General features: G+C 39.7%; 1 protein-coding gene across 2 annotated transcripts in view; it reads right to left on the bottom strand.

The window, feature by feature from the left end:
• Positions 1-17,022, bottom strand: part of NBAS (NBAS subunit of NRZ tethering complex) — a 322,741-nt gene that overhangs the window by 237,023 nt on the left and 68,696 nt on the right. For both annotated transcript variants that reach the window (XM_044262053.1, XM_044262054.1), the window contains exons 12-16: positions 13,461-13,589; positions 4,525-4,588; positions 3,401-3,594; positions 1,948-2,205; positions 1,039-1,164 (exon numbers count right to left, since the gene is read on the bottom strand). In XM_044262053.1, coding sequence (XP_044117988.1) covers positions 1,039-1,164; positions 1,948-2,205; positions 3,401-3,594; positions 4,525-4,588; positions 13,461-13,589 — 771 coding nt within the window. The remainder of the gene's footprint in view (positions 1-1,038; positions 1,165-1,947; positions 2,206-3,400; positions 3,595-4,524; positions 4,589-13,460; positions 13,590-17,022) is intronic.

Raw genomic sequence — 17,022 nt, 5'->3', positions numbered from 1 at the left:
AGCATTTCCATTTTGCAATTGACAGAACATCAAGCTTCATCAAGAGAGGGCGCTGGAGGGCCACTGCGGAGGATAGGCTGTGGTTTCTAGCCCTAATGTGCTCTGCTTCTAAACTTGTCCCTACAGCTTAGCAGCCAGCAGCGCATGTAGGGGACCCCTGGAAGAGGCTGCTTCCGCCCTTATTCCCACTGAACAGAACTTCCAACTGAATTTCAGCTGTAACCCCCATGGGCAGATTCAGTGAATTTCCAAGGCCCAGGGGGTTGGGAGTCTTCCTAGATGATGCCCATCTGCAAACTAGGAGCTTTTTTTTCAGTCCTGGCTATGGTTCCTTCTCTGAGGTTTTCCAACCCCAGCCTCAGCTTACCAGGGCACCCTAGCCACAGGCATCAGCTTGCCCATCCATCCCACCTCCTCCGACCTGCCAACCTTGGCAACCAAGAACCAGCCCTGGCCCGAGGCATCCCAAAGAACTCCTCCATCCAGTGGGCGCCAGCCATTCCTTCAAAGGTCAGTGAGGTCTGAATCCCATCTCAAGGGAGCAGGCCTCCCCTCCAAGTCTGCTTCCTCCCTGGGGATGCTCCTTCAGCCCGAAGGTACTCTCTAGGGTTCTCTTTACCCCTTTATAGTAAATCTCACTAGAAAAATAAAGCTCCATATTAAAACTTTCCCTGTTCAAATTACTGGGTGGCTTCTAGCTCCTGAGGGGACCCTGAATAATATAGGCGAAGAAAAGTAACTGAGCTAGAGGAAAAGAAAGGATTAGGCAACGTAGTTAACTGGTACTTAACTACCAGTAAAACCAGGCAGTTAACTCGTTTATCAGTGACTATCTGTTCCCCCATCTTCAGCACGAAGTCCAGCTGCAAGGCCAATACAGCGAGATAAAAGATAACTTCTCCACACTGAATAAAACATGCTTCAGCTATAGAAATGTCAGCAACATAAAATGCTCCAATATGAAGCCCTAGCATTCCCCCCCTCCAAAAAAAGCCATGCATTTGAATTATACCATGTTACCAAAACATTTAAACATACCAGGTAATTCTGGATCGAAGCAATATTGACCGCGGACTTCCTCCACTGCCTCTGATAGACTAGATCCGTATCCAGGCCGTAGGTCTGGGCCAGACACAAGGCTTCCTCGTACTCTTCACTTTCAATCTTGGAATAAGGAAACGGGAACAGGAAGGTTACATTATTGACTGGTCCACAGTGTCGCCATGATGAGGTCATGGATGAGGATAATCCCCTCACCTCTGCAGCATGTGATCCACTGCTAACTAGTCTCATGAGCACTGGGGGGGTGGGGGGGCCACCAGAAGCCCACCAACCTGCTGAGCGGCACACAGAGCACGTATTTCTCTCCACACTCAACAGAAAGCTGAGAGACAGCTGAAGTGCCCACATGTATAGAGTAAAACGACGGGAGAACCAGGAAAGGACAGCCAACAGCCTGGCTCCTAGTCCAGGGCCCACCCAGGACACTGCAGGAACAAGAGACGTAACTGGAATGCTCAGTGTGGATTCGGTCTGCTTCCCAAGCAAACCGCTGACTGGAGAGCAAGCCTGCGTTTCTTCCCCCACCATCTGCAGTCGGAGCAGACAGCGGCACTTACCAAGGGTAAGGGTTAAGGTTAGGGTTAGGGCTAGGGTCAGACACCTGGCTAAGCCACAAGTGGACAGTCTAAGTGGATTCATCCTTCGATCACTGTTTTCATTTTGATTCCTCAGGCACAAAAGCCAGCACTATTTTCAAAGCTCTACCCTACCGGTATTTCTAACACATCAATGTTAGGACAATCCCTCTTGGAATTTCTGTTTTAAAAAACTGGGTTTTTTTTGTTTTTTTTTTTTTTCAAAAAAAGAGAAACAATTAGGTTTTTCTCACTGAAATAAAATCTGGAGGCTTGTGAGAATTTTGATAGTGACAGCATGTTCCCTCACCTTTCTCTGATAGAGCTCCTCTGGGGTCGTGGAGCGTAAACTCACGAGGCGGTAGTTTTTGGTGATGGTTCGCGGGCGTTTCCGCGGAGGTGCGAATCGCTCCATTTCGGTCACCAGATACAGGCCCTGTTTGATGTAGCCAAAGTAGCGAGCCTTGGCAGAAACTTCCTGATCAGAATCAGAATCCTCTTCCCCTTCATCTTCATCTCCAGCCCTGGTCTCCAAACGAGACCGTTTGGGGGCAAGTTTAATCTCACACTAAATTGAAAAAGGAGATGTGAAATCAGTAAATCAGTAGTGAGGAACTCAAGACAAGCTCTAGAGTCCATGAGAAAAATATTTTTAATTCTATTCCAGTTCCATGAGCCACATGGTGAAGACAAAGAACAGACTTCAGAGGAACCCAACAACGAACAGTATACCCATCAACAATTCCAGAAATATCCATTGCATTATTGGCTCCAAATTTAAACCCTGTTTTCATAATGGCTCATTAATATAATCTCCCAAATATAGGTCTGGCAATTATTTTAGGAAAATAAAAAGAATGCTAATTCCTTCACTTTTGATATCTTTGTACCTGCTGTAGAGAAACGGGATTTTTTCATCTATTTAGAAAACGAACATGAAGGTATTTATTTGCTTTACTGAGAATGGCTCTCTTGCCCTCCTTCCCTTTTTAAAAAAAAATGTCTAGCAGCTTCACAAACTTCTGAGTCTGAAAGCCTGACTCTTAAAGATAACTTTCATTCCCAGACTTAATAGAACTGCCTTCAATTTTAAGCCATGGCTCTCTTTAAATAACATCTGTAGACTCAGTAACAAACTTTGAGGTAAAAAATACTTGTGAATCTGCGCTGATGTGAAAACTATTAAAGGTCCTTAACCTTGAAAGGCTTAGAATAAGAATCTTTAATGACCAAAACATAACTTTAAACTAATAGCCTCTATTTTCCAGTCTTTTGACATGAGACAAACAAGTTTTCTTGACTAAAAAGAACCAGAATTTTTAAGTTCCCAAACTTCATGGAAAGAGTTTGTTAAAGACCATATTTAAATAGAAATACCTTTTACATTTTAAGATGTCTAATCTAAGAAAAAGGAGGGGGAAAAAAAAAAAAAAAAACTATCATGCCAGTGAAGAAAAAATGCTTTACAAAGAACAAAATGACTCCATTTTTCTACAATGCAAGGTTTTTAATCGAAACAATACATCTTTATTATACTGCACTCACTCTCTGATTCCAATCACAGATTTTTGTTTTTAAGGACAAGATTAGATAATGGGATGCTAAAATTTAAAAATCAAATGGTTAGCCGTACTTCAATAAAGATAAATGGACAGCCAGCACTAAAAAAAATTAAATTTACATTAAAATCAGGTGTTTAGATTTTTGGTGAAGTACATGCTTATTTTCCAACACACCAGCTCCTCTGAAAGGGAAAGCATTACCTCCAAACTTAAAAATCCCCCATCATGGGTAGCAGTGACTTGAGGTGATGGTTCGAACCACTCACAGGATTTTCCCAGTAAATTCTTCAAAGTTTTCACTGATGAAACAGTCAAAGCACCAGAGCAACGAGCCAGAGTCACTGCATTGGCTGCCCACCAATTTACATCTATCAGAGGGTAAAAGGACTCTTTATCTAATGGAGGGGAAAAAAAAATTGTTACAAGTCCATCCGTCGACGTGGCTTAAATACAACACATTTAGTCCAAAGATCAATTTAAAACTGTATTTGGGCTCTAAACATGTTAAGTAAGAAAAAATAAATTGTTAAGTCATCACTCAAATTTTTACAAAATGATAATTTATTTAATAAACATCTAAGTGCCAACAATTTACCAAAGTCCAAAATTCTAAGGATTCAAGAGTAAGTGTTCTTAGGTCTTTCCACTTAAAAATGAAGAATGTAGGGATAATATCAGCACATTCAACAGAGTAAGCTGGAAGTTTGGTACAAAGTATACATATCATTAGGTATATCAAAGTATACATATCATAAGATTGATACAAAGTATATATATCATCAGGTTTAAAAAAGGTTTTAGAAAATGTTCACATATCCTTTTTCAGACAAGCAATATGAGAGAATTATACTCTTAATAAAAATTTAAGAAAGACATATAATAGTTTTCAAAGCTGATTTCCTCTTAAACTTGGGAAGGAGCTCAGAATCACCACCTCAAAAATATGCCATTTTGACATAAATATTTTAAGAAATTTGAGAAACCCAAAGTTCTTTTTCTTTGTCTTGTCACTTCTCTTAATAATTTTATTGTTCCTTTGCCAGTATTCTCTATAAATAAGACCAATTTCCAAAGAACCCTTGGAGTTAACTCATTTCTGGGTATTCCCACGTGTAAGCTCAAGGTACACGCTAGAAACATCTGTTTGTTTTTCTCCTGTTAACCTGTCTTGTGTCAATCTAATTTTACAGGGCCTCAGCCAGAGAACCTTGGAGAGTAAAAAGAAAAAAAATGTTTTTGTCCCCTACATATATCGTCCAAAGAGTACTTTTACTATACAACTGTAGTCTCTTAAGGTTTTAATTATCATACTTCATACAACTCACCTTTGATTTTTTTCCTCTTCTCAACAGAGAGTCTCCAATCAGGATTAAGGTCATCATAACCTGGCTAAATATGAAAAATATGCATAAGACTTCTTGAGTCAACAATGTAAGAAAATCAAGAGAACATCAAGAACTGTGGATTTTCTGAAGTAACAAAATATGGAAATGATGCTTTCCTTCGATCTCTTAATTATACCTAGCTGAAATCTATTCCTCTCGATAATCTTGTTCTTATACTTCAAATGAGCACATGCAACTACTGTGACTCAATTTAATAAAGAAAACAGCATGCACAAGAACAGTAAGATAGCAAGTATGCAATTAATACAAATGAGAGCAGATACATGAACAGTTCGCTCTCTCTCTCTCTCTCTCTCTCTCACACACACACACACACACACACACACACACACACATTTACATTTGGGGAGGAGAACAACTCTGCTGTTGTAAATAATGTCAGCCTGGATGCAAGTCCTACTCCCACAACTTGTAAGATGAGCAACCTCTTCAGGCCTCGGGCTCCCCAGCTCTGAGACAGGACTCTGCAATCCCCCGTTACCTGCTGTTCTGACTTCCCAGGACTAGAAATTTACTAAGTAAAAAAATATAGCCATGCAATCCTCAAACCTGATCTATTCATATTCTAATTTCATGGAACATAATATTGTGCCCACCTTCTAGAATCTCAAATATCATAAAACAATTGAGACTAAGACACTGCCGGACATCCTCTTGGCTCATTCATTATTACATTTTCAGAATTTTAACAGTATGGGGAAAGGCCAGCAAAAAATCATTTGTCTATTTATCTAAAATCGTAAGCCTAAAAAAAAAAAAAATTCTATATTTCATCAAAATATGCTTGTTCATATAATGTAACAGAACAAGCATATATGTCTTATTAACAATTTCTCAGTGGCTAATCCTTTAGAGCATGAAAATTAATACTTCCTTCCATGGCCTAAGAGAACTTCCTGATCTCCACTATGATAAATCACTCAGAGCAGCCCGAGAACAGAAGACATAATTCTATAAACTTTACCCAAAAAGTTACCATAAAAGACAATAAATAGATTGTCCTGGTTTACTTTATCATAAAAAAAGATAATTAGCTTTCCAAGACTTAGAATACCAGAAGGTATATATTAGTGAAAATAACCAACTAACTGAACTTATTGATCATTCATAGTGCACTTCAGCCATTTTCAGTCCCCCTGAAATCAATATGGCTCCATGCAGATGGCTTCAATAACGGGTGTGTCTTGTGCTTTCAATTTCTAACCAGAAGGTGAGATTTGTTCTTCTGCATCCACAGCTTTGTCAGTCGTCCTCATATTCCCAGACCCATCATGGTGCTCACATGTCAGAACAGCTAAATGCTGAATTAGGGAATGGATTAATCTCTTAAATCCCTACACTCCAATTAGAATGCCTAAGGTATAGGAAAATGAGTTGACATAGTACTAGTATTCCTACACCCTCTAAGAAGTGTGGTTTCTTTCGCTCCTTCGTCAAAGCAGACGGTGCCCTTACACTGTGAGACGGGGAAAAGAAACCAGATATCATAGGCCCTACAACTCAAGCAGGCAGAGAGCTAAGAAACAGATAAAATTTACTACAACCCAAATTCAAATTTGGTAACTACCCAAAAAGAGGTACGGATAAAAGCACCAAGGGTATCAAAGGATGAAGAGACCATTTTGAATACAGGCTTGAGAAAGAGGGAGGGGGTTAAAGAGGTACAAAGAAAGTGTTACACTTGGTGCTCTAAGACTGGATGAAATCTGGACACAGAACATGGGTGGAGGAAGACATTCCAGTCGGAGAATATAACATTAACAAAAGTACAAAAAAGGTTAAAAACAACTAAATTTATTCAGGAAAAAGAAAGTAGGTCAGAGGCGCCTGGGTGGCTCGGTCAGTTGAGCATTTGGCTATTGGTATGTTCACCATGATGTCACTTCCTTGCAGGTTCCAACACTTCCTTCTACCCAAAATAAAGCCACGAACCCAGCAGACAGTTATTTCCCACTCCATCTCCCCTCAGCCACTCCCAGTGTGCTTTCTGCCTCAGACGGATTTACCTGTTCTGGATGTTTCCTATAAATGAATTCACAGACCATGTAACCTCTTGTGTCTGGCTTCCTTAAAGTCGCGTAACATTCTCAAGGTACAGCCACATTATAACATGTATCAGTACTTCACTCATTTTTATGGCTGAATACTATTAATATTCTGTCATTGGTGTTAAGCACAATTGATTTCTCCAGCCTTCCATTAATGGGCATTTGGGTTTTTTCCACTTGTGGCTATTGTGAAGAGTGCTGCTCAAATACCTATATCAATGTATTTGTCTGAGCACCTGTTTTAAATTCTTCTGGATATACACCTAACTCTCTACATGCTATCACCTTTGCAGTACACCTAGAATTCACTCTAGATATGTGAACTACATGTTTAACCTCACAGTATGTGTGAGTCTGATGAAATTATCTGCACAGTATATTTAAGAAAGAAGCTCAAGAAAAATTCCAAACTTCACTCTGCTTCAGGCTATGAAAGCCTGAATGAAAGAAAATTTAAGAAAGCAAAGAAAAAAAAGAAAAATACTAATTTGAAGGGATAGATAAACCTTAGGTTCACTAAAACATTATTTATAATAGCCAAGATAGGGAAGCCACCCAGTGTCCATTGATAAAGGAGCTAAAAAAGAGGCGGTATATACATACAACGGAGTATTACTCAGCCATTCGAAAGAGTGAGACTTTGCCATTTGCGCGGCAGCATGCACGGACCTTGAGGATATCATGCTACGTGGAGTCAGTCAGACAAAGAAAGACAAATACTATACGGTTTCATTTATATATGGGATCTAAAACACAAAACAAAGGAAGAAAATATAAACTGACTCCTAAGTACAGAGACCAAATCGGTAATTGTGGGAGTGGGGGGAGATGGGCAAAAATAGGTAAAGGGGATTAAGAGGTACCTCAACGCCCCCCCAAAAAGCTGATGTTCCCACTGCTTCCCCAGACTTAGACTTAGCAAACTTCGTCCCTAAAAACTCTGTCAGTGAGGGAACCCGTGATCCGGCCGTGCTTTAGAACATCTGTGAACACTCTGTAGGCTGGTGCTTTGAAAGCAGAGTCACCAAGAACCCAGGACTTCCATGAAAGCACGCCAGGGGTACTCACGGCTGGGACCATGTTGACATATGTGGAGAAGGAACCTTCATGTCACTCTGCTTAGTAGGACGTGCCACCCCGTGTCTGAAAACAGCCCGAGGTGCCGCCACTTCCGGTACAGCAGCAGCCTAGAGGAGAATGTCCTAAGAGTGCACTTACAGATTTTGTACAGAAAAGGCTCTCATGGCTACAGCAACATTTTCTTCAGATTTAGGAATTTTATTTGCTGATTCTTTTTAACGGCTGGAAGCGACACATAATGAAGGCTCTGACTCCAGGAGCATAAAATCAACCTGTCAAATGTTTTTGTTTTTTGTTTTTTTCATTCCACAAACACTTATTAGTATTTAATATGCCAAGCTCTATGTTAGACCCCATGGAAGAAATGTATATTCTGTGTCTATCCTCCAGAAGCTCACAGTTGAATGAAGCTGTGAAAACAGCTGTGGCTTAAATCAAGATTAATCACATTAACTGTCATCTTCCCACTTATTCTTCATTGATTGATCCATTTAACAAAGTTGCTCAATACCGACTAGTGTGTCAAAGAGCAAATAAAATTGTAGGAGAAATGAAACTTACCTGTTCCATTTCATCTAAGAAATACAAATAGAAAAATAATAAAACTTCAGACAAAAATTAAGGTCAAAAATGAGATGGAAATATATAAACATAACATATGGGAAATGTTTGAAATGAAAATCACTTTGGCAATTTTACTATATTCCAGACATGAACAAAACTTAATACTCACAGATTTCTTGCCAGATGGATTTTCATATTGACAATGAAAGCTGAAGTATTTAATCAACTCAAAACTGGAAAGAAGTAAATCATAATAGGCACTTCCACAACTATCTTTAATCATTAGATTTTAAAAAGAAAATACTCAATCACACAAGGCATAGTATGAAAAACTAATAAAGTGACAAATTACACGAAGCCAGCCCCAGATGAGCTGCATTCACAATTTGGTAGAAGAGGCCAAGGTTGTAGAGGCAATATAACTTTAGTTTCTTCTCTGGCCATGTTTTAGCCAAAATGATAAGCTGACTACACACTCTATATTACCATGTAATCGATGTCAAACTCATCAGCTCGGCTATTCATTTCCTAGAAGAGCCACGTGGAGAGGCAGAGCCCTGTCCTACCTGGCTGACCCACGGTCCCTTGACTATTGCTGGACTGAGAAAGAAGCACTGTTGGAAGTTTCTCAGCCAGTGATGACTACACAAAATGACCCCAATATATTTGGTAAATGACTTATTTATAGTTTCACGTTTCCGGGGTCTCAGCACAAATGAACAACCCAACTCCGGTGACGTCATTCACATAAACTGCAAGGACTCTCTCTCTTGTTTCCCATTAATATCATCGCTAGTGTCTAACTGGCCCAGATGAAAATCGGCACCTACCAACATAAGGGCTACAGAAGATCTTCTGAAAGAAAGTCTTAACCTATGAGGGCGGAGAACCCCAGTCCAACTGGAATCTTGATTCTAACGTGCAGGGATACAAGTTTACTTCCTTTAGCACCAGTTCCATCCATTAAAATACGAAAACGCTTGTTACTTAACTAGGACTGTAGTGAAGCAACTGAAATAGGTGACAGTCGCTCGGGGTGGGCAGCCAAGCCTTACTATACAAACGCTACTTGCTCCCAAAGGTCCTTCCCCCACCCCAACTCTACCAACCAGATTGAGTGTCCTTCCTCTGAGCTTATCTTTTTATAATATTAACATATTCCTTTATTGATTTGTTTATCATTTCCCTTGCAAGACTGTGAACACCTTAAGGGCAAGCACTGGGACTCAACGCATTTTCTACTCTGAAACTTGGTAAGGAGTAACTAGTTGAACTCTATTATTTTATGATGACTAATATGAATATAGTTAAGAGCTCGCTCTTTACAGAACTGCTACACATAAGCTTTATAGCACTTACCATAGTACACTAGATTTCAATGACTCCCTACATATAGCAATATCCAAATCCAAAACAGCCAATCCAAGGGGATGAACTCCCAGGATACAGTTGAAGGACTCAAGCAAAGTAAAACAAAGAGTTACCACCCTCACAATCTCCCAGCACATCCTAAGTACTATATATATCTCTGTATATATCTCTTGTTTACCAGTAAGAAACTATGTCAATTATTTACTCTAGCTCTTGGTGGTACACCCCAACTAGGGCTCAAGAGTTCAACACATCAGAGAAGACTGAAGAAATCTGTGTTATATTCACTGAGAAAAATGATTTATCTCTATTCTTTTAAAGATCAAATAAATAAAGTCTAATTAAAAACCTAATAAATGTGTTTTTTCCACCTTTTTAAACATGTATTTACTTCCCCGCAGGGTCATGGAAAGAACATGTACATCAGAGTCAGAGAGAGATGAAACCAAATCTCAACTCTACTGCTTACTTGCTAAGTAGCCCTGGGACAAAATCAGTGCTCAATAAATAATAATTGAGGTTATTATTACAGCAAATTTTGCAACAGCTATAAGAATACTGTCTATATAAATTGCAATCTTATTGAGCTACATAAGCCTAAAATGAGTGTATCAAAAGAAACCAGAGTGTTCTTTCTGTGAAAATGATGAAGCCTCATAGGAGTTTATCACAGAATAAAGGTTCAGAAAGAATAGTAGAAAGGATCAGACAACAGCAGGGAGCAGGGAGAGGAAAGTTCAGGGAGCAAGTGTGAAGGAGCATAATGACCAGATGAGAAGAGACGACAGGTAAAAAATCAGTCTGCATTTTGACCACAATCTTAGAATTTTAAAGAAAAGATTAGATGAAATTAAGTTTTTCTGTGCTTTCAATTTCGGACGAAATTTCTTTTCAGACTAAAATGAGCAGGGATCTTGGAGCACAAAATCTATTCTATTCAGCGACAGTCTTTCCATGTGCTGAGCTACAGCAAGAAAACAGAGGGGTTGGCAACCACCAGCCCAGGATGGGATGAAATGTGGAATGAGGTCGTGTGCTTAGCGCCAGTAGAAATAGCAATAAAGGTAGGATTAGGTTCAGGAATTCTCACTAAGCCACTGTTCCCTCAGCAAAGGAATCTACCACCTGCAAAATGTCCATGGTAATGGCAACGGGTCCCTGGTTTTCAGTTTTATGAGCCCTTAAACCTGTTTTTTTCTCTAGTTTTCTTAGGCATTCAAGGGAATTTATAGCAACCCAATCTGAAAAGACAGCTCTATCACCCTAAACATTGGTCAGGTTGTAATTACAGATATAACTAGCTTGAGAACCAAATTGCATCAAGAGACGGTCTCTGCAGAATGTTTGGGGGTGCTAAACCAGAGCTAGAAGGGGCAAGATGGAAGCTCCCTGCAGAATAACAGAATGACCCCTCCACAGCAATTCCTGACACAGCGCCCTTCTAAACTCTCAAGGCAGAGTTCCAAAGAGTCTCCCTGGGACACGGAAGACCAACTTCTGGCACGAACTCATCTCTTCCCACCATAAACCTCTTTCTCCCTTCTTTCCTCTCTTTCTTTTTCACTCTCGCGCTCTCTCATTTAATTGCTTATTTTAGCGTCGTGGGAGGGGAGCTGAGGGAGAGGGAGAAAGAATCATAGGCAGACTCCACACTGGCAGAGCCAGATTTGGGGTTCGATCTCATGACCCTGAGATCATGACCTGAGTCGAAATCAAGACTTGGGAGCTTAACTGACTGTGCCATCCAGATGCTCCTCTTGCCACATTTTCTGGTGGCATTTTCCAAACTACTGAGATATTTACATTTAGTTATTCAAGATTTTTAAACAATTTTAACTCTTTTGATAGAATCATTATAAAAATCTAATGAAAAACATTAATGAACTAGAGTAATTAATTATACTGATATTGATTGGCAACTAATGTCAAAATGATGTCTAACCAGTTAAAAAGTTGAATATATGCCAATAAGGACTATAATAAATACACTTTGTCCTTTCAGGTAAAGAACGATATCCAGAATTTCAGTAAACGAAAGAGCGTATTAATGAATGTTGTCTAGACAGACTTTGCATTATACACATAGGCCATTCTGAATACTAACAAAATAAAATACTAAGTGTGCCTTGAACTTCACCAGTATTTCTATTAAGTGAATGAAATAATTCAAGAAAATAAGTGAATTCAAAAAAAAAAAATCGCCCAAATGTAAAATTTCTCACATATAATAGAACAGGGTATTCCCAAATGACAAATTTGTCACCAAACATCAATGACCATGACAAACACACGGTACTTTTTGGATCAATAATCCAGTGTGTGTAGCTGTATCTGTTACACAAATGGTTTTAGAGTTGATCCACTCTACTTCTAGGAGGAAGATCTAAATCAAGCTAGCTATTTATTCTGCAGAGAGAGAGAGAATGTTCCTTGTACTGAGCTGCTGAGGTTGAAGACTGAGGAGCGCCTCTTCTGTTTAGGACAAATCTAGATCCAGTGAGAGAATGCTGTAGACATGTGGAGACCAAATTTAATTCAAGGTGAGTGGGAACTAGAGGGAAAAAAATCTCCCCAAACTTGTGTGTAAAAACAAAAAAGCTGAAGAAGAGTGAAAACAAATATAAGTCTATGAAAAGTATAAGAAAATGTAGAGACAAGTTTCTCTTTCCCTCTGCTATTCTGGGAATAACAAAACACTCTTTGCTTTTGAAAATTATTTTAATAGCACAGTTTAATGGATGAAATGACATTAAAAAGAACTCTGAAAAAAGGCATCAATCCATTCAGACCATTTGGGGCATAGGCTCCAATCCTGGAATCATGAAAACAGCCACCGAAGCTGGTGACAAGATATTCTTACAGAAAAGGGGTATGGGGAAGTATAACCCTTAAGTGCTGAAATGCTAAACAGTCATCAGATGGGTAAAAGATCTAGAACATAAGTTGCATCTAACTGGGAAAGATTTTTCTTTAAAGCTTCACTCTAACACAATACATAGCATTTATAGGAAGTCCTTATTCGCCCATCAGGATTTTAGATTATAACATATTGAATCTGTTGTGAAATAACTGAACGTGTTCATTCTTAAAATCTGTCATGGGCGCATGGGTGGCTCAGTTGGTGAAGCAACTGCCTTCGGCTCAGGTCATGGTCCCAGAGCCCTGAGATCGAGTCCCACATCGGGCTCCCAGCTCCATGGGGAGTCTGCTTCTCCCTCTAACCTCCCCCCTCGTGCTCTCTCTCCCACTATGTCTCTCTCTCAAAATAAACAAATAAAAAATATTTTAAAAATATGTCATTTCAAGACACTAAAAAATTAACAGACTATGTCTTCACTATTTACCTTTTGAGTGAAGAGCCAAGCCTTAAGCCTTACGTAAGCCCAATATTACAGGAGCATTGCAACATGTGGGAAGAATTGGAACCCTTTTAGAATACTGACCCTCTGAAGCCTTCATATTAGTTGACTGTTGCTAAAAAATTAGTATCTCCATTCTGTATTTTTATAATGAGAAAAAGAGAAAAAAAGGAGAGGTTGGTGGACAGATTACACTCCATTTATAAAGTGTATTTCACTAAAAATTAAAGTCAGTGCTTTACGCACAGCCGCTACTCTATTCTTAATTTATCCTACTATATTGGTAATATTCTATATAACTAAAGCTTTGGCATGATGAGAATAAATAATAGCTATGTGCTACAGTAAAATGTCAACCAAATGAAATTACCACTGTCAGTACTCACCCTTAAGCGAGAATCATTCTTAGAAAAATAATAATCAGGAGACATACCTGCTCATTTTGATTCCATTCCCCTTGCTGCTTCAGAGACGGGATGGCCCAGATGCTTAGTTTCCCTGAGAAGTGAATGGCAGCAAGGAGGGTCCCATCTGGAGAAAGGCTCATCTTAAAGATCCCATCCTATACAGTAATTATAGGACATTAATGTCAGATCAAGGAACTTGTAGCTGAACAGAAGTAACCTCCAGAATTTAGTAACACTCTCCAGGGGGTGCCATGTCATAAATGATCTCTCATAATTGAGGGTTTGAACAACTTCATAACACTATAATGTGCTCCAGCATAAAGAAACTCCTTCAGGAGTTTTTCTGTAATCTCTTTTACAATGTTATAATTTACATATAGCTGAAAGCCCAAATATGTGCGCATTATACAAATACTCTCTTATATCACACATCAGTTACCATGAGTTCTCATTAACTTTTTACGGGTTGATATCGGCCCAATTGTAAGTTTCCTGAATTGGGGGTCCACATTTTCACAAGATTCTGTATGTACACAATGTCTGGAATATTCTATCGCAGAGAGGCACAAATTCATGCTGTGTGGACAAAAGGAAAGGGAAAGGAGGAAGAGAGAGTTGGCAGAAAAGAGAGTCCAATGGTGATGGGAACAGAAGGAAAGGGGGGAAATGCATTCCTGAATTTGAGGAACACTAAGAGTGTTTATTTTCCAGATTTCCTGGTAAATCTGAGGAATGTAACTGTTGCTACAGAAAAGAAAACTTTGTAGCACATACATTTCACAAGGCTAACCTCAGTGTGCACAGAGTCCTACTCCTGTCCCAACAATCTTTAGTCCTTTCCCAATCAGAATACTAGGTTGCTCAGTCACAAGAGAAACCACACAAGCAGAAAGGTCTCCTGCCTATTGCCTAGGCAGAATGAGAAGAATTGAAAACTAATTGGACATCTAGTGCCCTTCAAGCATTTATTAAAACCAGGGTTTAAGGTAGTTGACCCACAAATAATAAAAATGGACCGAAACAACAGCGTACAACCGTATTTGTCCTTAACATTTAGAAAATCTGGCAACATAAGGCCCACCACCATCAAATGGCAATAGGCAGGTGGGACTGGGTGGCATGTGTACACTTACAAGGGTCATAAGCTTTCTAGTTGGCCAAAGCCCCCACCGTTCTTGCTTATGGCCCCAAGATTAAGGCCAAGTATCAGCTATAGAAGTAAAAACTAAATGTGACTGGGTGCCTGGGTGGCTCAGTGGGTTAAGCCGCTGCCTTCGGCTCAGGTCATGATCTCAGGGTCCTAGGATCGAGTCCCGTATCGGGCTCTCTGCTCAGCGGGGAGCCTGCTTCCCTCTCTCTCTCTCTCTCTGCCTGCCTCTCTGTCTACTTGTGATTTCTGTCAAATAAACAAATAAAAAAAAAAATCTTTAAAAAAAAAAAAAAAGAGAGAAAAAAACTAAATGTGACTACACTAAAAAAAAAAAAAAAAAAGAGAAAGTATGCCTGGCTCAATTCACTACATTTAGCCACCTGGTCTTTACAGACACAAGAGTTTAAGTCCTCAGGTCTACAATGGCTACAATATATTAGCCATCAAAAACAAAAGAACGACTTCAGAAAGTGAGAAACTGCGGGATGAGTAGATAGATGAAAAGATGAGCATCCTCTAATCTCCTCACTGAGGACTAAGATCACTTTAACTGGGTATAACGCGTCTAGTCCAGAATGCCAGAATTAAATAGAAGAAAAACTAAAATACAAAAGCCTGAGAAAGAGAAGGAATAAAAGCACAAGCACTAACAGCACCATGTTAAATAGACCCCATCCCCACCTCCGTGATGGAAAGGAGGCCAGGAGCAGAAGGTGAGGGGCCAGGCATCTTCCATTCACGACTCTGGTCCACGAGCCCCGAGATTTGGTGTGAGGTGAGCCTCACAAGCATTGATTCTCATTAGCTAGAAGAACTCTCCCTCCGTCACGGAGAGTTTATAGAGAAAGAAACTGAAGACCTCAAGGGTTAAGACTTGCTGAAGATCATTCAAGTACAGACCGCAGACCCTGAGCTGGAAGCATCTCCAATCCCAACCCGGGTCATTTCCACTGCGCCGTGATCGCTGCCCTCCCCTGGGCCATAGACCTTCAGGAGCCACAGGCATGCTCCTTGGGAGAAGTCATGGTCAAGTACACTTGACTGTTTTCCTCACCTACATAATCAGTCATGAGTGATCTGCATGATCACTCCCAGGTGTTATAAATGCTTCATTAACCAACTCCCTTAAAAGGGCTCTGAAAGTAAAGAGGAAGTTTATGAATCTCTTTAACAACAACCAATACTGAATAATGTGAAGAATTTAACAATAGCATTGTGAGCTAGAAAACACCGAATGAAGCTGCTAAATTATCCTTTGTTTTACTCATTCTCCCCCACCCCCCCTTCCTTCCTTCTTTTCTTTCTTAGACATTAAGTAGAAAATATATTAACTAAAATATTACCACTAGCTTTTAACCTGGTGAGTTCTTAAATCCCCTTAGTTTTATTTGAAACTAGGATAGCTACACTGCAAACATAGCGTTGCTTTTTCTAAGCATTTTGTTGTAGAAATGTGCATTTACACAGACACAGAAGTGGAAATTATGGTATGATGATTACCCATGGGCCCAACAACCAGCTTATAAACAAATATCAACATTCCATACTTGTTTCACGAATTCTTCTCGAATCACTACAATAATCTTGGGAATTTTTTTACCAAAAGTGTTTTCTTTTTTTTTTTTTTTCTTTTTAAAGATTTTATTTATTTATTTGACACAGAGAGATCACAAGTAGGCAGAGAGGCAGGCAGAGAGAGAGAAGGGGGGGGAATCAGGCTCCCCGCTGAGCAGAGAGGACGCGATCCCAGGACCCTGAGATCATGACCTGCGCTGAAAGCAGAAGCTTAACCCACTGAGCCACCCAGGCGCCCCCTAAAGTGTTTTCAAGCAGATCCCAGACATGAGATGTGTATACATTAAGCACACACCTCTTTAAAGCCCCAAATCATCTAAGTTTCATACACACACACAGCGAGAAGAGACGGTTCTCAGTGGCAGCTGAACTACAGTCAGTCAGCAATAGACAAGTCACCTATGTTACTTGAGACACACAGTGTTTTCCTTGTGAAATAAAAACTCCTCTTTTATTTGTAGAAACACTTCTGAGTGTCTATAGCACAGAGTATTTCTGGCTCAGGGAATAATTTATTATCCTGACAGTAACTGTTATACAAGATCCAAAGCCACAGTTAGAAAATCCAGGCTAAATTCTGTGAACAGAGTCTGCAGATTTAGAAGTCTGAATGCTCCCTGGTTGGCCAGGGAGAAAATTTCAGAGTGTGTGCTCTGGCAGTAAGAGGAAATGGCTTTTCAATCAACTGCACATGACAGTAAAAATAAACCCCAAACCTTCAAACCGTAATTCCTCATATTATATTAAGATTTCTCAGCATAAGTGAATAATAATCATGGTCTCATCTTCTCTATCTGAATTAGGTAGCTCCAAAAGCAATAAAATTGAGCTGTAATTTTCACTTCACTTAAAATGTGTCTGAA

Source organism: Neovison vison, chromosome 8 (genome assembly GCF_020171115.1).
Source record: "Neovison vison isolate M4711 chromosome 8, ASM_NN_V1, whole genome shotgun sequence".
NCBI classification, from domain to species: domain Eukaryota; kingdom Metazoa; phylum Chordata; class Mammalia; order Carnivora; family Mustelidae; genus Neogale; species Neogale vison.
The sequence above is the reverse complement of the archived record's forward strand: the minus strand, read 5'-3'. Positions and strand labels throughout refer to the sequence as shown.